The sequence below is a fragment of the Rhopalosiphum padi genome, chromosome 1 (assembly GCF_020882245.1).
Source record: "Rhopalosiphum padi isolate XX-2018 chromosome 1, ASM2088224v1, whole genome shotgun sequence".
Lineage (NCBI taxonomy): Eukaryota > Metazoa > Arthropoda > Insecta > Hemiptera > Aphididae > Rhopalosiphum > Rhopalosiphum padi.
In genome coordinates, this window is record NC_083597.1 from 83,131,062 (window position 1) to 83,158,721 (window position 27,660).

The following is a 27,660-nucleotide window of genomic DNA, read 5'->3' on the forward strand; positions in this document are numbered from 1 at the left end:
ATAAAAACTGAAATGGTAACTGGTAACCACGATTCAAGATATAAGCATGAGTAAGTAAATCTTAAAACGGGCGGGCTGGTAACCACGATACGATATTTTTATTATGTAGGCCTACACTGCTATTGTTTAAACAAGTAAACCGTAAGTCCGTAACCGTTCTACACTCAGTAACACTCGACTACAAGCTACAACAATCAACCGGATCAACAGCAAAACAACTTGTTAACTGTTTGTAGTAATTATTAATTAGCAAGTACCAAGTAAGTAACGTGGACTTACGTGGGCACATTGGCATCCAGCATTTCAGCATTCAGCAGCATCAACTCAAACAATTAATAGGTAAATTCTCATTTTTTATGTTAAATCATTGTTGACTAACAAAAGCAAATACTATATACGAAGGATTTTGTTAATAGTGAGTTACTGACAGTTAAATCGAATTGTTATTGAAGGAAACATGGACACCCAAAAAACATTGGATAACTTCATCAAGACTAGAAAAAGACCCACCATCGAAGATGGTTTGCATAAAAAGGAACTTGTGAACAATAGTTTTGGAATAAATAAACCGACTAGAAAACTATCGTTTGATTTTACGGCGCAGAAATCAGTTAAAAAACAAAAGGTTAGTTTACTACTTAACTATTGTCTGTATTAACTTAGCTATGCTAGAACCGGGCGCGGATACAAAGGAGAGGCTATGGGGGCTGAAGCCCTTCCCTTAAGCCTTAGGTACCTACTAAAAATATTTCAAAACTTAAACTTAATGTCTATGCTTTTATGTACATAAAGTAAATTTTTTCATTTAGCCTCTAGATCTGCGCCTGGCTACAGCCATAGCGATACTACTGGTAGTATTACGTTTCTTTATTTAAATAGTGTCAATTCACATATTTGTTTATGCTTAGATACTTGTATTTACATAATATGATAACTAAATTATAATATTTATTTAGTTATAAAAGTACTTTACCAGATATCTTTTTCTATAAACAAAATATCTTTGTATACCAAAAACAATATTAAATAGAAACAATATTTTATTAATATAAAGATAATTTAAATTTTTAAATTTTTTTGCGAATTTAATTGATTCCTAATTGTGGTTTCTATAAAAAATTGATGGTTGTATTTTCTATCTAAACTGTGAACAAACTAATGACCGTACTGTCAAACATCTACATTGTAATCTACAACATAAAATTTTAGTTTTTGAAAAAAAAATAAAAATATCAGACAAAAAAAGTTTTGTTCCTTTCTTTTTATAGTAACTATTTAGTAAACTTAATAAGTATATTAAGTTAAATAAAAATCATTTAAATTAGTTATTTTCATGTTAAAAATATGTTCATTTATTATAATAACTTAATTACTTATAATATTATATTAATCATAGTTTATCGTTTTTATTTGATATTTTATGAAATAAATGTGATTTTATTTCGTTTATAAACTTTAAACCTAGAAAATAGTTGGTCACTGAAAAGTGGTTTAAAATTAAAATAGCAACATAGAATGCAAATTATTAATTTTTTTAATTTTTTGCAAAATAAAAGCATTATTTATAAATTGCTCTTCATTCATAACTACTGGAATTAAATTTTGTGGACCCTTCTCTAAACCTAATTTATAAAAATTGAACAATCTTTTGAATATATTACAGTCAGAGAGTAACTAACTTTATTAAAAATGAAAAAAATCAACAATATAATACCAACAGATTTTTTAGACTTAAATTCTAAAATTTAGTTAGGTATCTTGTATCAAAATGTTATAATTGTATTTTATCACTGAGTCTAATAATTAATTTTGGCATTGCCTCTGAATTACATTTATAATTTATTATTTTGTAGTATGTTGTATGTATGTACCTAGGTATTATTTTCTATTTATTACCTTATTATTATTATTTTTTTAGATTGATCCTGGTTTAACAAAAACATTTATTCAAGATAATCTAAATGTTTCTGTTGTCAACAATGCAGTTAAAAATATTTTGGAAAGGAAACAGGCTGAAATTAATGATGAAATTCATTCAGAGAGAGCTACAACTCCAGATCAAACATCATCAACTAAAGCCAAATTGCGTAAAGTATGTTTATCAACAATAGTATTTTCAAGATTTGATTAATAATAGATAATAACATTCACATTTTAATTCAAGACTAACATAATTATTATAACTGTTAATTAGTTAATTTTTATGATTTATGTTATATATTATCTAAGATACAATGCTAATCTTATTGTCCTTAACTGTTGGTCATTTAAAAAAATATAATTATAGAATAAAAATTATAATTTTTTTACCTGTTCAATTATTATAAGTTTATATCTATTTCATTTATTTTAGGAATTGGATTTGGGCGAATTTCGTCAAATTGTCTGCCGTAAACACAACCTTAAAAAATTACAAGAAAAGTTGAGTGCAGTAGAACAATCTCAAATTGATCTTAAATCTGCGGAATCTAAAGTAGAAACTGCCAAAAATCATTACTTATCTTCATTTAAATCAGTCGATCTCTTGGTGGATACTAGCCCAGTAAAAGTTGCATCAAGTCCTGTAGCAAAATCTCATCTTAAACCTACTGCCTTATTTCTCAGCCCAGCACAATCTATTGTTAGTCCGAGGAAAGTAATGATGACCACTCAGGTGGATCAGCCTAAAGAATATATGTCGCCTAAAAAATTATTAAACGAAGTTGGATCTCTTTTGGCTTTGTCTCCATCAAAACGATATGCATCATTGGTTGATTCTAAAACATTACCTTTGCCTTTGAAGTACCGAATTTTGGATGAATTATTCAAAGCTGTGGAAACTGTTTCATCAATGATGTTTGTTAGAAAAGAAAAAATTACATTTAATAAACTCAAACGGGGTGTTCAGCACATGACTAGAAAGTAATCATTTAATTGTTTTATTGGAAATGTTATAAATTACTTATTAATTATTAAAAATTATATTTTTTAGAAATTTTACTGAATTACACTTGGCAAAAATTAAAACTGTAGTTCCAGATTTCTTCAAGTTTGCATTAGTAAAATCTCCAAAAGAGAAATCTAGTTATGAATTAGTAATAATTCCAAATTATGGTAAATATTTTATTAGTTATAAATTTTCAGTTAAAATTATACAATTTTTATTCTAATTAGGCTCAAGTAACGAAGATAACATTGACTTAATTGAACAAACAACTCGAAGAAAAAAGGCATTTACTAATGCACTACTTGACATTATGAAGGAACATCATGATGTATGATGATTTTATAGTAATTGTAGCTAATTTAATTTTAAAACAACTAATATTTTTTTGATTCCAGAAATATTTGAATTCATTAATTCCGCCTATTGTGATCGATAAAGATAAAATAACCAGATGGCATCCAGAGTTTGATGTTGAAACTGCTAAAGATATCATTCCTTCGACATTACCTAAAATTGAAATAAACAAACCAAAAATTGAAACTGCAAAAGATTTAATAGGTAATACTGTATATTTGTTTAACAGATACATTTACATTGCATTATAAATGTATAATGTATTAATTACTGTTTAATTTGTTTTTAGATAAATCACATGCATTGTTTGCTTACAATAATCGTTTGAATCGGACTCTTAAAACAATGAACATTGAAAATAAAAGTGTACCTGAAAAAAAATTTCCATCGACAGATGCAAAAAATGCACTAAAAGGAGCACTCAAAGGGATTCCTAAATCATTTTTACTGAGGGTAATTCTTTGATATTAATTTACTATTTTTACATAAATACTTAAATATTTATATAAAGATTCAAGAAAAGCAAGCACAAAAAGCCAAAGAGTTGATGACACGGTCAGTGGGTCAATTAAATGAGGATAGAATGATGGATAGATTACCAGATATTGCAAGAGGTATGCGTACCTATTTTGTACAACTACAAAGAAATGTAATGCCCTTCAAAAAAGTCGTCGATCAGCTAAAGCAGAGTTATCCCGAAGCTATGACAGACGGTAATTATTCCATTAACGTTTTCTAACTTTTCAAGTAAAATTTTTTATTTTATTATTTTAGAGGAATGGAAAGCTCATTTTAATCTTCTCCAAGAAAAAGTACCTCATTGGATTGTATCAAAAGTCTTTGATGGAATTGAACATGTTCGAATTGATAAAAAAGTTGATTTTGAAGAAACTGTGATTAAAACATTGAAAAAATAATTTTGATTTAACAGACTAAAATTTATGAACAAATTGCTTAATTTTTTTTTATTAGTAATATGTATTTTTATTTTCCAACAATTTATTTTGAGATTTTTTCTACATCATGAATAGCCAACAAAAATTTTAAAAATCATTTATATAGAATTGTATAAGAATAGTAATGTATTTTACTATTTTACATTTCAAATAATATTTAATCAACTGATAATAAAGTTATTATTTTGCTCCAATAAGTTTTAATTTGAATATAATTATAATTAAGTATGACATATTAAATTTACTATATATCCACTTGACTACTTATTAAAATAATATGACTTAACTTTTTGAAGTTAATACTTAAATAGTTTTTTGTTATTTATTTGATTATATATGCATTTTAAATATTACAATTCTTGACGATTTTTAACTAAACGCAATATAATTTAAGCAAATTGTGGGCAAATGATTTAGAAAAATATTGCATTATAAATTGCATCTAAATTTAAACTTCTTTATTGTATAACTCAGTGGCCAATTCAATGTAACTTATAAAAATATTCAATTCTTAATAAAATAATTATGTTTATTGTTTAGTATTTACCGTAATATATCATATACACAATTTGTAATTTAAAATATTCTGTTAATTTATTTCAATGGCGTTTTCCATGATTCATAGTGTTCTAGCTACTGTAGAAAATGTGTGTGTGTCGGGGGGGGGGGGGTCGGATATTGGGTGATAGTAAGATCATTTAAAAAAAAAAAAAAACAATAGTCAAATATTGTATTAGAAGTTTATTTTGAAACAAACAATTGTCTTTAAAATGTTTATATTTATTGACAATTATTACTTACTAGCATAGATTTTGATTACTGCTATTTAAGTTTAAAATAATTACTCAGTTAATCCATCAATATATCTAATGGTTAGGTAAGGTATTAGTATTTGCAATCATATAGTAGGGCGTATTTTTAATTTATTTTTATATTGATTTCGTTTGGGGCCTACCAATTAATATTGTTAATTTCTCGACACAAAGAAAAGCACTTTTTAAGAGTTAAAAATTACCTTTGTTTTAATTTTAATACAAACTTACTTGCGATATGCGAGCGTCAGGCACAACTAGTCGACAGTAAGAAGTAAAGTAGTAGATGAGGTTTGGGGCCTGGGAAAATAAAAATACTTTCTTAATCGGTGTATTAATTGAAAAAAAAAAATAGTAAGCGGATGCATTAAACGTAATGTGTCATTAATAAATTTGATTTGTTTTCGTTGGAGAAATTCTCTAGGTATAATGATTGTAATGTGTGATTGACCAAGAGGTATAATAACTACAAAGTAGGTATTTTGTGTCAATAGATCAGTGATATGCTATAATCATCATAAACAGTTGTATAAATAATTAAAGTACAATGTAATAATGACTGAAAACATTGGTACTAATAGTAAATAATAATATTATATATATATATAATTTACAAAAATAAATTTCACAAAATATCACCATATAATATTATTTATTCGATTATTTTAATAAATTTGAGATGTACTTAGGTAGGATACTGGCATGCATTCCAAACATACATTGATCTTAACATGTACATAGTTTGTACATGGAATTTATAATAAGAGTCGATTGGAACAGATGATAAGATTTAAAACCGAGTATTTTTGTGTTGAATTTTGTTTGTTTTTTAATCCTAAACGAGTGGTTGATTCAACTATCCCGATAATTGTTTCCCTTGAGAAAGTATTAAAAATATAATTTAGTCTTAAACAATTTATTAACCGGCCACAAGCTTATATTATATTATTAATAATTATTTGAATTGATAACATAAAACTTAATCTAGGCATTAAGGAACGAAAACATAACATTAACAAGAGCGAATAATGTAACCCTGATATTCAACAATTAAAATGCTGAGCTCCTCTGCCATTAAATCCTACGATAAAGTTTGTTAATTAGACAATTTATTTTGAGTGTATTTATTGTTGAGGAATGTGTCATAAAACTTTTAGACCAGAGAAAATCCTTGTGTCTGGTGAATGGCTTGAGTCAGCTTATACTTCAGTTTTCCTTTGCTTTGATACTTTGGTAAATCTAAAAGGTTGAAGCATGTGTGTGCCACAGGTAAGAAGTTATCATCTAAGGTGGGTTGGATATAAATCTGAAAAAAACATTTAATAATTATTAAGCATACAAAAAATATAGATTTTTTTTTGATGCTATGACTACCAGTTCAATACAATACTGTTATTTTGACTACCACAATACTTTTTCCACCATATTTTTAATTAACTTTTAATAAAAAATTTAAATAATTCTCATTATAGATGTTATTTCATGCGAGAAGAATGTACAGTAGCTGTTATACATATTTCTCGCAAGTAACTATTATAATCTACAACTATAATATAATTATGCAATCTAAAAATATATAAAACATTATATAATTAATAAATTTATTTTTAATGGCTTGATAGTCCCAGCATCAAGTAGTAATTGTAATAAAGAAAAGTACCCAGAGCCGTGCCGTGGGGGGGGGGGCTAGGGGGCATGTGTCTCGGGCATGTGGTTTAAAGGGGCGCCAAAAAAATAGAAATGCATACTGATAAATAAAATAGGGGGCAAATATTTTTAATTTTGCCCTGGGCGCCAAATGTTAACGGTACGGCTCTGAAAGTACCAATTTTAATACTTACTTTTATTGCTTTCATTCCCATAATAGGTACACGGTCGCTTCCTGTTAGAAATAACAAAAACTTCTTTTTGTGATCAATATCAAACTCATGAAATACCTCCCAAAACATTTTTATTGTCTCGTCGTCTTTACTATAACCATTTTTATATTCAGCATTATTCTCCCACTCAATCCAATCATAGTCTTGATTGCCCACAACAACGGCCATTAGTTCTTGTGAATGGAATAACCTCAATACCCGTCCACCACATACTTTTAAAAAGGCATCTTTAAATACATTAAATTGTTTTTCAACTCTACGGTTTAAAACCATATCAACGTACAAATCAACAAATTCATGTCTAAACATAAAATACATAAAAATATAGTTCAAATATTAAAAATATTAATTAATAATTATGTTTACTAACTTATTATTTTGATTAACTATTATATTAGAACCATCTGGTTTCAATGGAATTGTTTGAATTTCCCCATAAATTTCCTTAGTGATTTCAAAAGTGAGATTAAATACTTCATCTAAATCTGGTTTATTATATGCTAATAATTCTTCAAAACTCCTGCACAAATAAAACATGTATAATATTTGAATTAACTAGTAAAACAATAGTTAATTGTACTTACCTAACCGTAATTGGATCCAAATCTTTAAGGTCTTGAAAGGTAACAGGTTCATTAAGTAATTTTTTATACAATGCTAGTGGAAATGGTAAGTCTATGATAGTAAAATTATAAATCGCCAAGCCACACATCAAACCTAAAGAAATATAAATAAAAAATTAATAAAAAAACGCGTTAAGTATAAAATTTAAATAAAAAATGATTATTACCAATAAGATAGTACATTGTAACGTCTTCAAAAGAAGAGTCATTGAACCAAATCATGTTTGTTTCTTCATAATTTACAAACATACCAAATTTTGGATCTAAAATTTCTTTGATCAAAAGCATGAAAAATTCTTTTTTTACTCCTCCAGCATCCTCCGCTTCTTCATCGATAAATTTCACCTATTTTACACATAAAAATAATATTTTACCTAGAATTAATTTTAATTTTTAAAATTAAGGTTCTTACTTTTAAAGGTTTTTTATAATCATATTGAGTATAAAGAGACAATTCACGTATTGTATCTACAACCAAATTATCTCTTGAGACATTGAGCTCAATAAATTGATTTGCTAAACTATGTTGATTTCCATCCAAAAATAGCATTTGCGTAAATGCTCTTGTCGCAGCAGCTTGCATTGCTTGTTGCATCTGGAATTAAATTGTCTTGAATTTAATATTGATCTCTATTTAAATACTTTTGTCAATTTTATTTTATACATACCTGCAATTTTTGATCAACTTGTAAAAGTATTGTTTTAGCTTCAGCATTGAACAGAAAAGGATAATTACAAAAATAAAAATCTTGATGCTAAAAACATTTAAAAACAATTAATTTAAATCAATGAAGAAAGTATTTCATACCAATAAATGACAACATGACCTATACTGGCTATACTTACTTTAATTCCATTATTATCAGCATGTATCCACCTCATGTAATCAAAACGAATATCTATTTTATCAGCTAATTGAGGAATATAAAATGAGGTGTATGGCACTTTCAATTGTCCTTTCTTCACTTGATGTCCATTTAAATTGGAATTTAATTTATTTAATTTGGCTAATACAGAAGTAGCCACTATCATTGCTTTATCCCAAAACGTTTGTTGCTAAAAATGACATAATTATTATTAAATAATAATAATACATTTCATCATATTATACTAAAGAATACAATAAAAATATAAATTATTTTTATATATAATTAAAAACCTTTCCAATACTAAAGAAATTTAAGGCATAAGTAAATATTTCATATAGAAACAAATTCTTGCTTATTAAGTTTAAAGATATTTAATTTTATAAAAAATGTATTGAATAAAGTAGTTTTTTATAAAGCACAATATTTGTACTACAACCTTAGAAATATGTTTTTAAAAATAAATTTAAATTTATAAATATTTTTACTGTAGCATTTACTATATTTAAATCCACAAAAATTAACAGGATCTTAATGAACAACCCACTTATTGAAGGTCACTTTATTATTAAATATAAATTATATTCGAAAAATGTTTCATCTTAAATATCCTTCTAAGCAATATTTTATGACTAATTTGTTAACATACAGTAATTTAATGTCAATATAACTTAGTGTATTATTAAAACTATTAATTTAGATTAAGTGTCAAATAACAGGGTTAGTCAACAGACTACAGTAATTACTATGTAAGTTATATAAGACTATAGTAAATATTCATAGTACTTACACCAGAATTTGTATTAGTGTTCAATTGTTCAATAAATACATCTTTGTACACCATTAATAAGCTTTCAAAATACATAACTGGCATTGAAGAAATCCATAACTCTGTTAACAAAAAAATATTAATTTAATTATGAAGTATGATGTTTAAATGGTAAATGGTTAACAATATATGAACATTAATTATATTATCATGTATGTTATTACCAATGGAGTAATTATGTCAATTTTATTTCTAAAAATGGTAGTTTATATCATGATGAATAAGTTAAGATATTTACTTAGGGAATAATTTTAATATATACACTAAAAATCAAATGATAATTTGTTTTTAATTAACATAAGTAAAGTGATCACTGATGTTAAGTTACATTAGTGACTGTATTCAGTGTAATTTACTAAAATAAATTATTTGGGTCATTTTAATCTGGGTTGATTACATTTAAAACAGTTAAGTTTTAATTTTTTAAATAGCAGTTTGAGTTTTATATTTTATATTTATATCATACACCAACAGTTTTTTAAGACTATACAATATATATTTAGCTTGATATCATCTATAAATTTCTAAATAATTCAATTTTATGTTTGGCTAAAAACATTTAGCAGTTTGTATTTCTAAATGACTACTTAAGTTTTATTGAATGATTATTTAAATATTTATATATATATTTGCTAACATTAATTTTTTGAGGTGTTTTTTATTGATTAGTATAGTCAGGATTCAGGATTTATATGCACAAACATATTTTCATATTTTTAATGGATGTATGCTGTTAAAATTTATATCTTTTTGCATTTTTGTGAATACTTTTAAGTTTTTGAAGTTGTTTCGGCAATATTTAGATATCAGCCATTGTAAACCATAATACCTAAACTATTTACATAGTTGGTAATTTATTTATTTATTAATTGATAACTTTCTTTTATAAACAGTTAGGTCATTATTGGTATGAAATCCAACCATAGTTATACATATTAAATATTTATATACAGATCAGTATTAAATACAGATGACAAATTACCAATATATAGGCTTACATATTATAATATAAGCCAGGATATCTGTACTAATTTAGTGGATAGTGGTAAATTAGTTTTAGTAAACTGCTGCCACATTCTAAATAGTATATTTTACTATAAATGTAATCAAATCAAAATTTAAAAAATAATTAATAACTATAAAGATTATTAAATTAAGTTTTTTTTTTCACAAGAATAATTTTTTGTAATATTTTATCAATTTTTGTTGCATAAAAAGATATATTTATACTTTATAGCATGTACATTTCAAGCATTTTAACAGAACATAAATATGGATTCTTAATTATTGCTTATTGTGTGTTTATTATTTAACTATTTGTAGTACCCAAAAATGTCCCAAGTCCTAATATAGTAGTTAAAATTAAAATTAAAATCATCTTTTTATGTACATAATATGTATTATATTATAATGTTCTAATACTTATTAAGCACAAATATTGAATATTATTATGATTAACACGATTTTATTTCCTTAATAATTAGCAAAATTTATTTTTTATTTTCAATAATTATATGCTAATGTTGAAAGGATTATACTTTTAAAATTAAAATAAATATCCACACACACACACACACACACACACACATATATATATATATATAAATTATTTATAAATGAGTGCATTAATGTCTCACCATCTTTCATCTTTGCTTGTGATTTATAACAAATAATAATATAGACAAGGTCAGTTCACAAGTCTATGATATATACATATAAGGTATACAGAGTGTAACAAGACTATTTAACAAATATAGTAACATTTGTAATGGAAGTTTGTTAAATAGTCTTGTTACACCTTTTATAATAACTATGCATTGGTATGTGGCTTCAAAATGATAATACCAGTCAACTATCAACTGTATTCTTACCAATAGTATTCAAATCCATGTTTTTAAGATTTAATAAGGCTTCTGCATAAGGCACTTGAAGAATAGTAGCATTTGTAATATTTTTAAACTCATGGTATATAGGTAATGTCAGATAAAATCTCAAAGACTCTACATCAGGAGAAGGCAATGATAAAGAATCAACTGCACTGGCTAAAGATGTTAGTATCTAAAAATAATATAACATAAATTATTATGACGTACAATGATAACACAAATTTAATACTCACTAAATCATTTAATGAAGTATTGCGTACATGACTAATGGCATCAAAACATAGTGCAGCAAGTTCAAAGTCTATACCATGATTATTTTCTGTACAAGTATAATGAATATCATTCAACATTAAAAATGAGCCGTTTAAACATGACAAACTGCTCATCACTATTTCTACAAACCTTCATAAAAAATAACATACAGATTTATAACATAATAAAGTTTTATCAAATGAACTAATGTTTTTAAACATACGACATTCTTTCTTGGTCAACAGGATTTTCTGGTAAAATGGTTGATAAATTTATCACATCTGGAAGCTTTACAGTCCAGATTTGAGAACTTTCTTGTAATATCCGATAATCATCTGGATTTATCTCAAGCTAAATAGCATTCAATTTTATACATTGTTATTTTCAATAAAACACAATATGCTAATTAATTTCAATAACACATACCGCTTTATGAGTAACTTTAACAAAACATTGATCACCTCCCGCATAAATACTTTTCACAACATATTCCTTATTCGTTTCTATCATAGATGTTCCAGATGGAGATAGCCAAGGACCTAACACTAATTGTGGTGTATTTGAGTTAATTGATCCTTTTGTACCTAACTGGCCAACACTACCAAGTCCAAATGAGTAGACTCGACCTTTTGAAGGTACTAAAGTTAAAGTATGTCTTCTACAAAATATTAATATGAAAATATTAATTAATTAATAAACAGTACTAATTGATCGAATTATAACAATTACCGCCCACATGCAACTTGTGTCACAGTACTCCCCATGAGTTCAAGTACTTTTCTTGGAACAATTTCATTTGAAAATGAACCATGTCCTAATTGACCATACATACCAGCACCACATGTAAAAACTCCACCATCCTAAAAAAAAAATATTAAGCAATAGATTAATAAACAAAAATATATTTTAGATATATTAAATAATTAATGAATAATTACTAACATATGTCAAGAATACAGAGAAATCTTCTCCTCCAGAAATATATTTTACTTTGACAGTTCGAATCGTTTTCAGTTGTGTAGGTGATGATAAACTAGTTTGACTGTTTACTCCTAGTTGTCCAAAATCATTTTTTCCCCAACCATAAACAGCACCTATTTGGCACAAATAATTAATATAAATATAAACATTTTATTAATTATTGGTCTTATATTTAACAGATTGAATATACTATGACTCAAGTTAAAAACCAGCTTACAAGTATATTGCTTTCTTACCTAATAAAAAGTTACCATAGTTTATTACTAAAGTATATTTTTCTTTATTTAATTGTACTACAAATTATAAAAATGTATACATTTTTATTTTCAACTACAATTTTCTTTGTAATACATTTTAAATTTGATTAATGTAGTTTTATGAAAAATATTTAAATATTTAAATTTGTTTACTTTATTATAAAAAATTATTTATATTAAATAATAAACAAATGTATTTAATCGAGTAATAATATTTATAATCGAGTAAGAAACAATATAAACAATTAACAAATAAAAACATGTGTCTTATACAGTAATCTTACCTGATTTTGATACTACAAAACTATGATATCCACCACAAGCAATGAATGAAATAGGTAATCCAACCAGGGATTTAACCAATGTAGGTTTTGACACATTACCAGGGCTGAGTCCAAGGCCTAACTGTCCAAATTCATTTGAACCCCAAGTGTATAACTCTCCATCTAATGTATGAATAAGATTTAATGTTAATAAAATGTATAGACTATTTTTAATTTGAATAATATTTATTAAAATACAAATAGATTTTAATAAAATATTGAATTATTGATTATTTTTAAGTGCTATTTTATAAAATATTTTTTTCACAAAAATTGAAAATTAACTCACGGTTTGTTAAAGCCATACAATGTTTATATCCACAGCTAATTTGAACTAATAGCATACTGGCTAATGATTTTACAATTTTTGGTTTGTATTGAATACCTTCATCAGTTTCAAGTCCTACATTTCATTATAAAATAAAAAATTAACTAATTTTTACTTCTAATTAGTTTCAATATATTAAAACATCTTAAACTCACCTAATTGTCCACAGGAGTCAGATCCCCATGTGTATAATTGTCCCCATTCGTTAAGTGCCATTGAATGAGCTTCTCCACATGCAACACTTGTCATCACTAAAGATTCAACCCCAGTAATTTGTTCTGTAAAATCAAGAAGCTTAAGAATTTAAAATGCACATAGATATAACTTGTTGGGATTAAAATATACATACGCAATTTTGTCCGACATCCATCGTGTCCTAACTGACCGAAATCATTACTGCCACAAGCATATAATTTTCCATCTTCAGTTACAACCAGTGTATGATTATTTCCACAAGCCACTAAAAATAAACATATGAATGAAAGTACTTGGATTATTGCTAATGTATCTTACATGATAGACAATTACCTGATCTAATACTATTTACGCTTTCAAAATTGACTATCTCTGTTGGGCTGAGGATATAGTTTTCCTCAATACCACCCAGACCAAGCTCTCCATTGATTGTGTTGCCCCAACAATACATGGTCAAGCGTCTGAATATTTTGTTTTTACTTTTTCTATGACTTGTTTCAAAGTTCTAAGGCAATGATTAAAGCGAATCACTAAAATATTTTAACTGACCACACAACACAAGCACATATCAAATGAATAATAATTAAATAAAAATAAATACCATACCACAATTTGAAAGGTTTTATCATTACTATAGGTAGTTGGATGTTGGGTTAGATGATATTATATTTAAATTATCGTTTACATTTGAGAAAAAAAAGGCACTCTAATTCTAAGAGAGGCATTTCCAATATAGATCAACGAAAATTACTATATACTCACCAGAATTTCAAAAAACACAACTGCGTTGTATCACTTGGAAATAAAACTTATAAGCTAATCATCTATGATGGTACTCAAGTCAGTAATTACTATTCGCTTAAAAATTTAGTAAAAATATATTTTTAACGAAATAAGATAACAGTTACTTAAAAAATAAAAACATCATATAGCAACAATCACCGTATGTGAAATAAATGATAATAGTGAAATTCAGGGAGTATGATAATTGATAACCAACACGACGATGGTCATCCGTTCATACGTCTTTGAAATTAAGTAATTTTCTTAATCGTTAATGGTCAATTTCAACACGTCATTAATATTATTATTTACTAAATATTATGTCTAATATTACTGGGGTTACTGTAATAGTATAATACAATGTTCCACTTTAATCCGAGACAAACATCTCTTGTACAATTTGAACGAGAAAATATTTTATCACTCCTCTACGGTCGACCAGTTAACATCGTGTTTTTTCGTAACTGAATTACCTTTAACTACATAATGGTCAGCAGTCAGCATTACGATGTACGTGTAAAAGCCAAAAACACTAAAAACACATCAAAAAAAGTAATTATAAAAAAAAAACTCATTCGACGATACGAAACGGAATGAGTGACCGAGTAACCGACAAAAATATCGATTAGCGCGATCAGTGATAACAACAAATGTGAGGAAACGCAAAAACGATGTACGCGAATATTCTAGAAAAAATAACCTAACGACTATAAAAAAAAAAGGTCATGCGGGGACCATCCCCTATAATATAGAGCCTATATGACCCGTAAATATGCCACTGCAATCACACAATGAGTATATTTCTATTATAAATGGAAAAAAACACACTATTATAATAACTATACTTGGGAACAACTGTTTTAAGTTATATATATATTGTTATTAACGATACGAGTGACGTCGATAATTGCAATAATAATAAAATTAATGCTCGTGATCAATGTTGATTCTTAGAAAATAAACATTAGATAGGTAGGTATTCTATAAATATTTGTATTATGTGTTTTGTAAAATGTATTTATAGCCATATGTCAGAACTTACTTCAATGATTATATTAGTTCTAATTAACCCATTGCCATGCAAGTAACCGAAGCTTTATTGACATATCACCATTATCACCTCAGTCACTCATAACACTAAATGAAGTCACCGATGAGTCCAAGTCTCAAAAAAAGAAAATTAGATTTTATATTATAGGTGTTAAATTATAAATATTTATCACAGTTTATTAGTTGTATATGTACCTATTTCATAATATAAATTATTATTTAAATAGAAAACTAAAATTCATTCACAGAAAGTATAAATTGGTGATTATAACGTATTGTCAACACTCAACACGAAAACAGAGAGCCACAAAATAAGATTTCAAAGTTCAAAAATGACGAACAGAAATAACAACACTGACTTTAATAGGTTACTGACTAATTAGTGGGTAACTATATAATTTTAAAATATTACGTAATTACAATATAATAATAATAATTAATAAAATAATAAGTCATGTAATCATGTCGAGGTCAACAAAATGTGTACGAGTGTACAGTGTACCTATATAGGTATGCACCACCCTGTCCACGCAGTTAGAGCGATAAATCCCGAAAAGGATCAGAGACAACTCATATAAGGGATGATTTTCGATATAATAACCAGAAGCGGTAATTAGGAGATGCCATGGTATACAATAATTGATGAAAATGTAATATACATCAATAAGAATTATTCGTACTACGTCGTATATTATATAATATAAATTATAATCAATATTCAATATGATATTATACCTTTAAAAGCGATTTGTTTGTTATAATTGACTGTAATAATATTGGTATTATTAGGTATTGTCTTTGTGTGTTGACGGAGAGATAAATTAGTAATTATTGAGCTAATACTTAGTAGGTACAGTGTCGTTATTTGAAGCACATCATATTGGTGCAGGGTATGTAGCACTATAGTCTATAATACTATGTACGTAGACTGTAGACACATATAGTAGTATAGTACATACCAAAATTATTAATAATTCGCTTCACTCAATAGTTATTAATAATGTTCTGGTATTCTGCAACACCAAATGTATTACGTCAGGGTGGTCCAACCTTTTGTAGTTGGCGGGCCAATTTACACTTTCATAAAAACACCGGGGGCCGCCAGATGAAAAAATTATATTATTACCTATTTATATTTTATTTTATATAATACACAAATAATTAATTATTATTAAAAAATTACAATAATACATTACAAAAAAAATAAACTATTAATGTGATGATTGGCATTGTTTTTCAGTAGCCAATTTATCAATTTCAATTGAACACCCTGTGGTGGCTAATCTGATGCACGATTCTAAAGACGAATCGTGAATACGGTTTCTTGATTTTGACTTTATTAAATTCATTGTAGAAAATGCCGATTCACAAATATACGTACTGCCAAATAATGACAAAATTTCAAGAGAAAAATTCCGTAATGTTGGGAATTTTTCTTGTGAACACAGTTTCCAAAACTCTTCTGGAGGCAGATTTACTTTTGATTGAAGAAAACAGTCTGATTGTAAATCACATAACTCCATTTGAAAATCGGGAGGTTGTACTGAGATATCAACTGTCATTGGGTTGTTAAATAATTCAAATTTAGGTTTCAATATATAAAAATCTTTAAATCTTTAAATAACGATTGTCGATTACTGATTAGATTTAGTTTAGAGAAATATTTAATGCTCGCAATTGTGCGATTGTGAATAGTATTCACGTCGTCCATCACGTTTTATCGCGATATGACCGACTCCCGGGAACTCCCGCCGTATAACAATTCGTAAATAATTCGTATAAATTCGCAATAAGATCGTATAAATTTTATACCTTTTTATTACGATTTTTTTATAATATTATTGTGATTTAAAATCTAAATTTTAAATTGTCGGAGGGGCCACAAAAAAAAGCTTCGCGGGCCGCGGGTTGGACCACCCTGTATTACGTCATAGTTTTTAGTTCTATATATATGTACATGTTATTATTTAAGGGATTTACAATTACTTAAAATCATATTTGATTAAAAATTACATACGCACTTGATATTTTAAACATATTGTAATTGTTTAAAAAGGCCCAGTATTATAAAATAAAATGACACATAACATAACTCAATTATATTATCTTTGTTGTAATCAATAAGATTGTACGAATGGCGATTCTTTAATATATAAAAATTTCATTTTTAAAAATGCATAGATTTACTGTTTATTTGAATATTGGTAGTGTAGCCTAAAAGAAAGAATGTGCCTTTTATTTTTTTAAATATTATGCAAAATACCTATATAAGAAAAATATATTTTAAATTCTATTAAACATTAAATTGTTTTTACATAAAAATTGATCGTGAATAATACATTAAAATATTTTACTATCAGCTTTGAAAATTTCACCAGAAAATTCTTTTACAACTTATCATAGTTTAACTCCTTCACTTTGAACTTGAGGAATTCTTCTGAATTATTTACATAAATGTTACACTGAACATTAAATGTAACGCATAAAATATATAATAATTTGTAGTATTTGTACACAGCAAACACTCGTCGTAAGGCTACTAACAATTATAAAAAAATTACTTATGAACAACCATATAGGTAATTCACAAGCCTATTATATAGATAAAATCTTATATATTACTCAACATAACAGAATGACCGCGACCATGACAGTTTATAAATATTATATTTATGACAAATAAATATTCTTAAAACTTTATACAATATAAATGCTAAAAATGCATTTTGATTAAAATATGCAAAAATATATAAAACAAAAATCGTTCTATTCAATTCAGTACTAGTCATACTGTAGATATAACAACTATCTACTAATGTATTTGGACTAAAGAATTATATATTAATATAATATGACAATATGTCAAATGTCACTACATAGAAATCTTTTAGCTCTAGTTCGGACCTCGATTAGTAGATAACCGTGATGACTTGACAGTGGCCTTACACCCCCAGCACCCCCGGTATAATGTGGCACTGTATACCTAATAGCCGTAATATTTGCGTCTCGTAACGAGATTCTCGTTAGTTAATTTCATTCAACACATGACCTGAAAAACTGATGGCGGCATTGATTATAATATATAGTTCGATAAAGAATAAAACATTATGTAACATATTAACCTTTGTGGACAATGAGTAAAATATTCAAACGTAATTAGTTTTTATTGTGCGATATTTATTTTGTGGTTCATCCTTTTCGTATTATATGCGCGAATATAATTTAAATTAGTGTCCAACACGCCTAAACCTATCTATTGATCACATTATTAAAAATGCTATAGCGGTTTTAATGAGTGAAATATATTGAAGGTTTACATATTATAATAGAACAAGGATTTTAATATTAAACACATAATAGACTAATTTTGTGTATGATGCAGGACAGACCTCGGAAGCGTTTTTCAATATTCGATTATATATTATATATGGATTACGCACCCTACACAGATTATGTTATTTTACGGTACCCACCTACCAACTAATATTCCATACTATTAGTTTATACTTTTACAGTTTACACTCTACATCGTATAAATTAATGTGTGACAATTACATTTTATATATTACAATATTACATTAAATTGGTAATACATTATTTTTTTTAATTTATATAATATTTATAATTTATTAAAAATTAAATTATTTATTTATACAATTGTTGTTGATTTACTACTTCATTAAAGAGTTAATATAATTCATAAATATTTAGAATTTAAATAAAAAATAAAATCTGTTTTTATATAATTATAAATTAACTGTTTTAATATAAGTGGGTATAATTTTGATTTCGTATAACTCATTTATGTTCTATTGCAGAACCTATTAGACGTTACGTTCAGGGGTGTTCCCATAGGGTATACTACATAATATACGCCGTATACTCTTAAGATTTTTATTCAATAGTATGGGTAACTGCGTATACCCATAATATATGCGTATTTGATGATATAGTATACTCTCAAAAAATTCATGGGAACACCACTGGTTACGTTACACATTTGAAGATTAAAATAAAAAATTTTTTTCATCAATTCATACACGCTTACAAATTACAATAGTTGTTAGTTAGGCAATGTGATATACAAGGTAGGACACAGTATTTTCCATTTTAATGAACGCACTTTATATGGGCAATATGTACAATGTACATACTACATATTATTATGTACTTGTCTATAGCTGCGAGCGATAGGAATAGGGACGTTGCACGTTGGATGATGCACGTACTATAATAGATACTCTATATTTAAAATTTTAGATTTACATGTTTTTATTTGTTATACTCGTAATGAATAAACAATGAATTTAATGTTTTAAATTATCCAGATAGCTATATAGAAACAGATGTTATTTTGTTAATATATCTTATTAGTTATTAACATATATATTATTATGTTCTATATACCAATTATTATTTTCTAATTGTTAATGATGCAAAGAATTTTAAATGTATTAACATTTAACCATATCGATAAGATGTCAAACTTCTATAAAGTTATTGTTAATGGCGGGGGCGTCATTTGGAGGGGGGATAAGAGTGTGCGGCTGCACCCCTTACTTTTAAAATAGTTCCCATTGGCCTGCGCCCTGATGAAATAATGCACGATTATTAATATAATTAAAATTAAATTGTATTTTAATTTTTATATTGAAATTTATCAATATTGGTAAACTGTCAATCATGATTACAACTTTAAATTGCATTGGTTATAATTAGAAATAAATATCGTGTTATATCAATTTTTAGTATGGTTTAATTTTTACTATTTATGTTGATGCAATGATTCGGTACATGATGTATGAAAATAATTGAAAGCAGGATAATGTACATTGTAGATATAAGTATACTTTATTTATATGATCCGGTGAAATTTCAAAATGGCCTGCTTGAAAACTTGCATACCAGGAAAAAATGTGAAATTACGTCCCTGTATTAGTATTCTCGATTACATTTGGTAGAATTCAAATGCCTAATTACTCTCTCACATTGTTTACAGATGTCAATAAATCTTTTTCACACACAAAAAAAAAATGTTTAGTAGTAGGTACCTTATATATTTTTTTACTTTAACTTAAGTGATCATCATAATTATTTCAATCTTATTAAATCATAGATCTAGGTCTACTATAGAAATAGGATTTTCAGTATAGTTATATTTGGTACTCAAATTTTATTTTGTTTTCATATAATTAAGAAAAAAGCTTTATATCCTTGCAATTTGACATGATAAAGCACCATAGTTATAATTTTATCGATCTATTTACATAAAAATGTCTTAACACATAAATTATTCATTACTAAAATAGAATATGCCTTAGATATATGAGAAACATATTTAATATCAGTTATTGTACCTAATTTAACTGGGAAAGTATAAAATAAAGTTTTCCTTATATATTTTTTAAAATACACTTCAATAGTTCCCTATTCTAGTTATGGTGATATCCCTGGATATTTCTATGTTTTTTAATTATTGATATATTATAATTTTGGGCATCGCCCATTTGCGCCAAATTCACCTGGTATAATTATAATAAAATAATATATTTTTTTCCCAAATAATAAACAATTGTTAGAATTTTATTTAAATCATAGTCAATTTTAAAAATAATGATCAATAATAATTTATAATTTTCTATTGCTTTCAAAGTAGTTTTTAATCTTTTTTTAACTTGTGAATTATTTTTGGGGTTAGGTATATTTTTAATACTACTATTGACAGACTTATAAAAATAACTTTATTATACGTTACAAAAACGACGTCTTTTAAATTACGAATTAACCAATTATTTAATGTAAAATGTTTAAACAGGTAAATTTGGCGCAAATGGGTGGTCGAAAAAACATACCTTTTTTATTTTGGCGCAAATGTGATATACCGAAAATGAATTAATTTTTTTTGGCGCAAATGGGTAACTCCCATAATTTTAGTTTTATAATAAACGATAGTGATTCGGTGTGGATAGGTGATTGATGGGGCTTGAGCGAAGAATCCATCAAATAATAGATGAACTTCATGACGTATGGTTGTATTTATTTATTCATCCAGCAGATCACGTGGCATCATTTACGTTGTAGTTTTCTTCCGGGGTCACCTGTAATAGGATCCTTGAATACTAAAATTTAAATTCCTTAAGATAGAAATAATCAGTTATATACATTGTACAAGTTTTCTTTATATTTCTATATAAAATATTTAATGATATAATACATTTTCTACTAAGCCGAATTAAATAAACATAATATCTGAAAAAACCTAAATATTTTATATCCCACAGCTTACTAAAAAATGTATTTTATGCACAATGATAAATATTTTGTTTTATCTTAATAATACAATGGTTAATTTTTACGTCTTAACAAAAAAGAAGATATACAAATTATTAATAATTATATAATAAAATGTCTATATTTATATCAAGTTTCTATGACAATCACCAAATATATAATACAATACAGAAAATTATATCAATTATAATGATTATTTTATTTTCTGTACCCTATATTTATGACAAAAAAATATTCGATTATTGTAAGCCGAAACGAAAAGCATACATGAGTTAACATTTAAGGGTGAATTATATGATGAAAAATAGCTCACTACCCACCCGAGAGCCCAAAGAATTTGTGTATACTAAATTCAGTGCCAATTAGTCAAAAACTACGGATTTTTATAAGAAACATCAGATAGGCCTTTGATTTTATATAATAGAAGATTGTTGACGAAGTGTATGGTAGATAATTGAATCGAATGTATAAAAAAAAAAAATCTGCTAACTATAATAAAAACCAATCTGTTTACAATGTATGAATTCCAATGCGTTTAGTCGGCGTAGCCCTCCAGCCAGATCGTCCACCGAGTGGTTATGAAAGTAGGAACAACTCAATGAACTCTGTAATATCATATACAATTTACAATGTCACGGGTTTCGCTGACCGTGAAACCGTGCTGCCAACTCGAAAAACGGACATGACGATTTTACGATCACAACTTCGAGAAATAATAATATTAAAGAATATCGTATTTATTTATTAATTTTATTATTTTAATATCGAATAACGCATACGGCGCAGTACCTAATCGTTACACGAGATTGTGTAATAAGAAGTAAAAACAACGAAAACCAGAGCGGACGGTATCGACGCAAGCGGTTATGTTCGTTTTAAGGAGCTTACTGCAGAATGATGCAGCGCAGTATATACGTTCGAAGCAGTATATTATTCTTATTTTAATGTACGTGCCGTAACGTATTAGCCATTATAGGTATAGTAGGTACGTTGCAAATCACTGCAGAATTTATATACGATTATAAGAACACGCGATGATATTGTGGTTAGTAACTTATAGCTTATAGTACTTATAGATCGGTTTATAAATATATGTATAATGTATTAGGTACATTGTAATTATAATATAGGTATGCGATGAAAAACATACTAAAATAAACTTTCTTCATTTATGCATAATATATTTATTATGTCTGAGATGAATTTGAAACAGTACCGGTTTGCTTAAACTTATTATATTATTATAATATAATTCTATATGTCATCCGCGCGTAAAATATTATCTAATGATATTCCGTTTGTAATAGGAAATCACGTCGTATTGAAGATAACCTATTATTATACTTAAATAGCTAATGGTTTACAACTATTATACCTGTTCATTTTTTATTATTTAATATATATATTAATTACATCAGTATAACATAGTATAATTAACGGCTAACGGACTAACGCTGTATGCTTATATATACATGGTTAATATAATAATAGTCTCATACAGATTAGGACTTATCGATTGAACATCTTCGTTGACGTTCTTTATTATGCTATTGTTTTTATTCATAGTGTACTTGATTGTCATTTTTTATATCTTTATTTATTTATATTTTGTTTACGATCGCGAAGTGGAACAGTTTAATATGTTCCAGTTGAGTAATTTAAATATACTTACTACACACACATACACTCAGGCACATATATAACAGATTAATGTACAATATATTATGTATAAGTAATGATAATGTTCTTCTTGCTAAAGTGATTTTATTTTTATAAACATCGTCTATAAATTTTGCAATGAAAATCGGCATGGTTCCATCAATCATCAGTCGATATAATAATAATTTAATTATAGTATATTAATATTACATACTGTACAATATTGAAGATTTAAGTTAATTTTTTCTGATATTTTAGTATTTTATGTATTTATTTTAAAACAAACAGTTAAATATGTTAGTAATTTGATTAGATTAAGAATAGTAATTTTATAAATAAAATATCTTAAATGTTTTTTTTTTTATTTATATATTTTTAAATGATATAAACTAAACTAATTTTAATAATAGAGGTAAATATAGGTGAATGTATATTTATTTATGTACAAAATATGAAATACATATTATAATTTATTATTATATTTGTATCAATCACGTATAATACACTTTTTTAATGTTATATTACTCTCTATCTCTAACACAAATAATTGCTTCAAAGACACGGGTAATAATGTAAATTTATTTAAATATTATTTCTGTACTAATGTATTTTGGTTATCAATAAAAAAACAGCTATGTCAACTAATAACGGCTTTAAGTAGATACGCTACCTATATTTGGTTGTATACCAATTAGTAATAATTGACCAATCGATGAAATCTTAGTTTTGAATATGAAATCGATTGCTTAATAACAATTGATAGTATAGGTTAGGTTTTTATTTAACATAAATTTAAATATGTTAATAATAATTTATAAATAAATGTTATTAAGTATCAAAAATTGATAATAGTAAAAATAAGAAAATTTTTTTTAAAAAATGTTCATTAGGTAATAATTTAATTATCGTAAAAATAAATCTAAGTAGGTATGAGGAAAAGCAAACTCTACGAGGATGTCTGTTTATTACTTCCTGGTTGATTTTATACGCAATTAACGAGTATGAATTAATTTAACTAACAATAATTATAATGTGTTGGCATATCGCCTAACTGAATTCGATGTGTTAAAAATTATATTATTTCTAAAACGAGAAATGCATCTGAACCAACGCACATATACAATAAGAAATTTAATTATTTTATAATAAAAAAAATATTAATTAAATACTAAATAGTATAAAAACAATATGTAAACGATAGTGAATTGTTCGAGAGAGTGTAAGTCTAAAAATTGAAAAATAGTATACGCAATAAAGTCACCTTTATTCGGCGATGATGTTTTAATCGCGAAATAATCAAATAAATATAGTTGTCAGTATAAGTACAGAGTGGAACTAAACCATCGAGACTATAGTATCCAGTAGAATCAGTAGATGGTTGGAAACATAAATATATTATAATGCACAATACGTATCGACGTAATATGCGGACGCGTCGGTGCAGCAGTAATAGAAGCCGATTAGTAATAATAATAATAATAATATTTAACTAGACTTGTCCGTTTCCTAGTTCCTAAAACATCCTTGAATCGCGCGTTGTTGCGTTTTATCTCGTCGGAATAACGACAAATTGTTATAATAATAATATGGTATACATAATATTATATTATTATTATGGCAATGCTGAACGATATTTCTTCATATTCGAAAGAAAAAAAAAATGAAGTGTTTATTAATAATAAGTAATAACACTGTATCCCCGACTCGCTTATATACTTACCTACAGCATACGTGGCCCCGTAAACGTTTGTAACACGCTGTATTGTTCGTCTGAACACAACACCCAATACCTATGTGTATATAATACGGCTAGTGACATGTTCTATACGATATTACCTACATGTCGTGTTTATTTTTAATAATATCTGTATAATGTACCACGTGTTTACATATTCTCGTACACGGTATACGCGAATAGTTTGAAATATTTTGAAACCGTTTTGGCCATAAAATTCGTTCAAGGTGACGATCATAAATTAAATCCGTTGTGTACAGCAGTGCGTATAGAAATCAAATGCAATAACGAACGCTGTAGAAACTATGCCAATTCAGACGTTTTTTTGAGTCGTTTGACCATTAATTCCAGTTTCCCATGACTTACATAATAATATTCGTTAAAGATGGTCAAAAGTGGCACAATTCGAAATTATCAATTAAACATATTATTTTGTTATCGCTCCAAAAGTTACAGCGGCTAAATTGTATTTTCTCGATATAAAAAAAAATCAACGGTAATCAGTGCTATCATCACGCAAGCAGTCCATATAATACGATAAGAGAAAAGTTTAAAATGTCTTTTACAGAAATATAGTCTTAACGAGCGGAAACGTAAATGTTGTAACGATTTATAGTGAATTATAAATTGTTTGTTGTAGACCATAACCAAAATTGATTAAAAAAGGAGTGATGAATTTTTAAAATTACGAAGCTAAAAATATTTTCAATATACAAATTCGTGCGAAGAACTCTAGACTGCTTTAATATACTCCCCCCCAAACAAAAACCATACAAGTCAAGAGGCCGTCGTAGTTAAAATTTTAATACTAAAATTTGTATTCATAACTTTGTCAATAAAATAGGATTATTATACTTGTTAATATTTATTTGACATTAATATTTAAGACTTACGTATGATAGATACGTTATAACTTATAGATTGTATTAAAATGTATATTTAGATTAAAAAAACTATAAACTTGTTTAAATATATTCTAATATTTTTACAGTTAGTTTTTTCAGGCAAAATATTTTTTAAGAAAATATTCTATTTATTACTTTCACATATGGACATTTAAGACGATATATTTACTCAGCAAAATACAACAGTTATTTTTTAATTCATTTTTAAGGGGATTTGGAAAATATTTTTGGCGGGGAGAGGAGCTAAGACTCCTTGAATCTGTTTCCTAGCTTTCTGCAAACGATATACATATTATATTAAATCTATTGCGTTTTGAACATATTTTACCTATTACATATGATATTATAGATCCATTTAAATAAAGTGTAGACAAACTTTTAAAAATGTAACGATTAAATAATAATGTTATGCACATGCAGTATAAATTATCATACTTCATAGTGTTATATTATACCTTAAGACGTATAATACAAAAATTATACGCAATTCACGTACGTATGAATTTCAAGTTTTTGTAAAAAAAACTAGGTTGGAAGTGCGGTTGCCACATGTTTTTTGTACATCTTAAATGCCCACTTATTTTTCTTCTTTCGTATGTCCATCGCCCAACACTTATAATATATATATTACAACATACAGTTGGTATTATAAAAACAGAAACATATATAATATTTAGTTAGTTTACTGTTTGCAGTAAGTACTGTACAGTAAATAAATTATATTTTTTCGTTTTACCATATATAGCGCATGTAGTTAGTAACCAAATATTATGTTTAGGTCTCGGGTCCAAGAAATCAAAAGAACTTTCATATTATATTATTTTACATTTTTTTTTTCATTAAAACAATTACAATGGCACATACCATAAGCCACTAAGGTACATATTCTAAAATTCCAAATAACAGAAAAATGCATATAAATAATATTACCAGCGCGGTTGTGTATAATTAATAATATATTATACTGTATAGTGTATAGTGTATATATAGTATATTTATATATGACGTGGCACTTTATTATAATGATGTGGTACCAAACGCAAATTATGAATGAATAATAATAATATGATATAATTTTAAAAAATTGTGATATAAATACATATAACGGACAAAATTACGGCCGATCATTAATGTATAATAGTTTACAATTTACCCATGTCTATAAAAAGTCAAGTTTTCTCTACGATTAAAATCGATTTTTAAATAGTTATACATTTATAAATCATGTAACGTTGTTACGTATGCAGTCACTTTATGGCCAATATTTTTAATAGTTGTCACCATATCAAACATGATCTGCCAAACACGATGCATCATTTTGATCCAAATATGAAACAGTAAATTTAGGTATAATAATATTTTCCAAAAGCGCCAAAATGTTTTACCAGTTGAGATTGTTGAGAGACTGATTTTTTGTATGTCTATGCCTATTTGAAATTGTGCAAATAATTTTCGGTATATTATAAAAAAAAATGTATGTTGGTTTCGGTTAAATGTATAGACCCGGCAACGAATGTAGACGTACTTCGTGTGGGATAAGTATTTACAAATGAACAAAAATGTTATCAATTTATTATGTATATAGTCACGAATTCGTAATGAGTACTAAAACTAAATACTAAAGCTAAAAAAAACAGTTTTGGTGTGATATAAGTAATCCAGAAGTAAAGAGATTTCAATGCTCGCACTCTATTATTATATTTGTATGGTTTCGCGTAAGTATACATGTTAAATGGATATGATGTTTTAGCGTTTCGACGATTTAATCG

The 27,660-nt window shown here is 26.7% G+C and overlaps 3 protein-coding genes across 6 annotated transcripts; 1 reads left to right on the forward strand and 2 right to left on the reverse strand.

Moving 5' to 3' along the window:
• The first annotated feature begins 100 nt into the window (after window positions 1–100).
• LOC132917495 (DNA replication factor Cdt1-like) lies at window positions 101–4,818 on the forward strand. Of its 2 annotated transcripts, none has more exons than XM_060978260.1 (10): window positions 101–339; window positions 417–625; window positions 1,919–2,092; window positions 2,354–2,901; window positions 2,972–3,093; window positions 3,154–3,254; window positions 3,322–3,484; window positions 3,570–3,733; window positions 3,792–3,993; window positions 4,055–4,818. In XM_060978260.1, exons 2-10 carry the CDS (start codon window positions 458–460, stop codon window positions 4,195–4,197), a joined length of 1,785 nt encoding a protein of 594 aa, XP_060834243.1. In that variant the 5' UTR covers window positions 101–339; window positions 417–457; the 3' UTR covers window positions 4,198–4,818. The 2 variants fall into 2 exon arrangements, with proteins under 2 accessions (XP_060834243.1, XP_060834245.1); XM_060978262.1 differs by having other exon boundaries at window positions 453–625.
• A 144-nt stretch (window positions 4,819–4,962) lies between these two features.
• Window positions 4,963–14,879, reverse strand: LOC132917494 (probable E3 ubiquitin-protein ligase HERC4). 3 transcript variants are annotated; one of them, XM_060978259.1, is made up of 21 exons: window positions 14,725–14,879; window positions 13,802–13,973; window positions 13,623–13,733; window positions 13,429–13,551; window positions 13,235–13,348; window positions 12,907–13,068; window positions 12,327–12,478; window positions 12,114–12,244; window positions 11,811–12,042; window positions 11,608–11,735; window positions 11,366–11,534; window positions 11,118–11,304; window positions 9,208–9,308; window positions 8,398–8,607; window positions 8,220–8,306; window positions 7,964–8,146; window positions 7,719–7,896; window positions 7,513–7,645; window positions 7,299–7,448; window positions 6,890–7,229; window positions 4,963–6,354 (listed from the first exon to the last, which is right to left on the reverse strand). In XM_060978259.1, exons 2-21 carry the CDS (start codon window positions 13,917–13,919, stop codon window positions 6,202–6,204), a joined length of 3,162 nt encoding a protein of 1,053 aa, XP_060834242.1. In that variant the 5' UTR covers window positions 13,920–13,973; window positions 14,725–14,879; the 3' UTR covers window positions 4,963–6,201. The 3 variants fall into 3 exon arrangements, with proteins under 3 accessions (XP_060834242.1, XP_060834240.1, XP_060834241.1); XM_060978257.1 differs by lacking the exon at window positions 14,725–14,879 and adding an exon at window positions 14,231–14,414; XM_060978258.1 differs by lacking the exon at window positions 14,725–14,879 and adding an exon at window positions 14,075–14,224.
• A 1,633-nt stretch (window positions 14,880–16,512) lies between these two features.
• LOC132927014 (general transcription factor II-I repeat domain-containing protein 2B-like) lies at window positions 16,513–16,863 on the reverse strand. The gene has a single exon (XM_060991464.1). The coding sequence runs from the start codon at window positions 16,861–16,863 to the stop codon at window positions 16,513–16,515; it is 351 nt and encodes a 116-aa protein (XP_060847447.1).
• Between the last annotated feature and the right edge of the window lie 10,797 nt (window positions 16,864–27,660).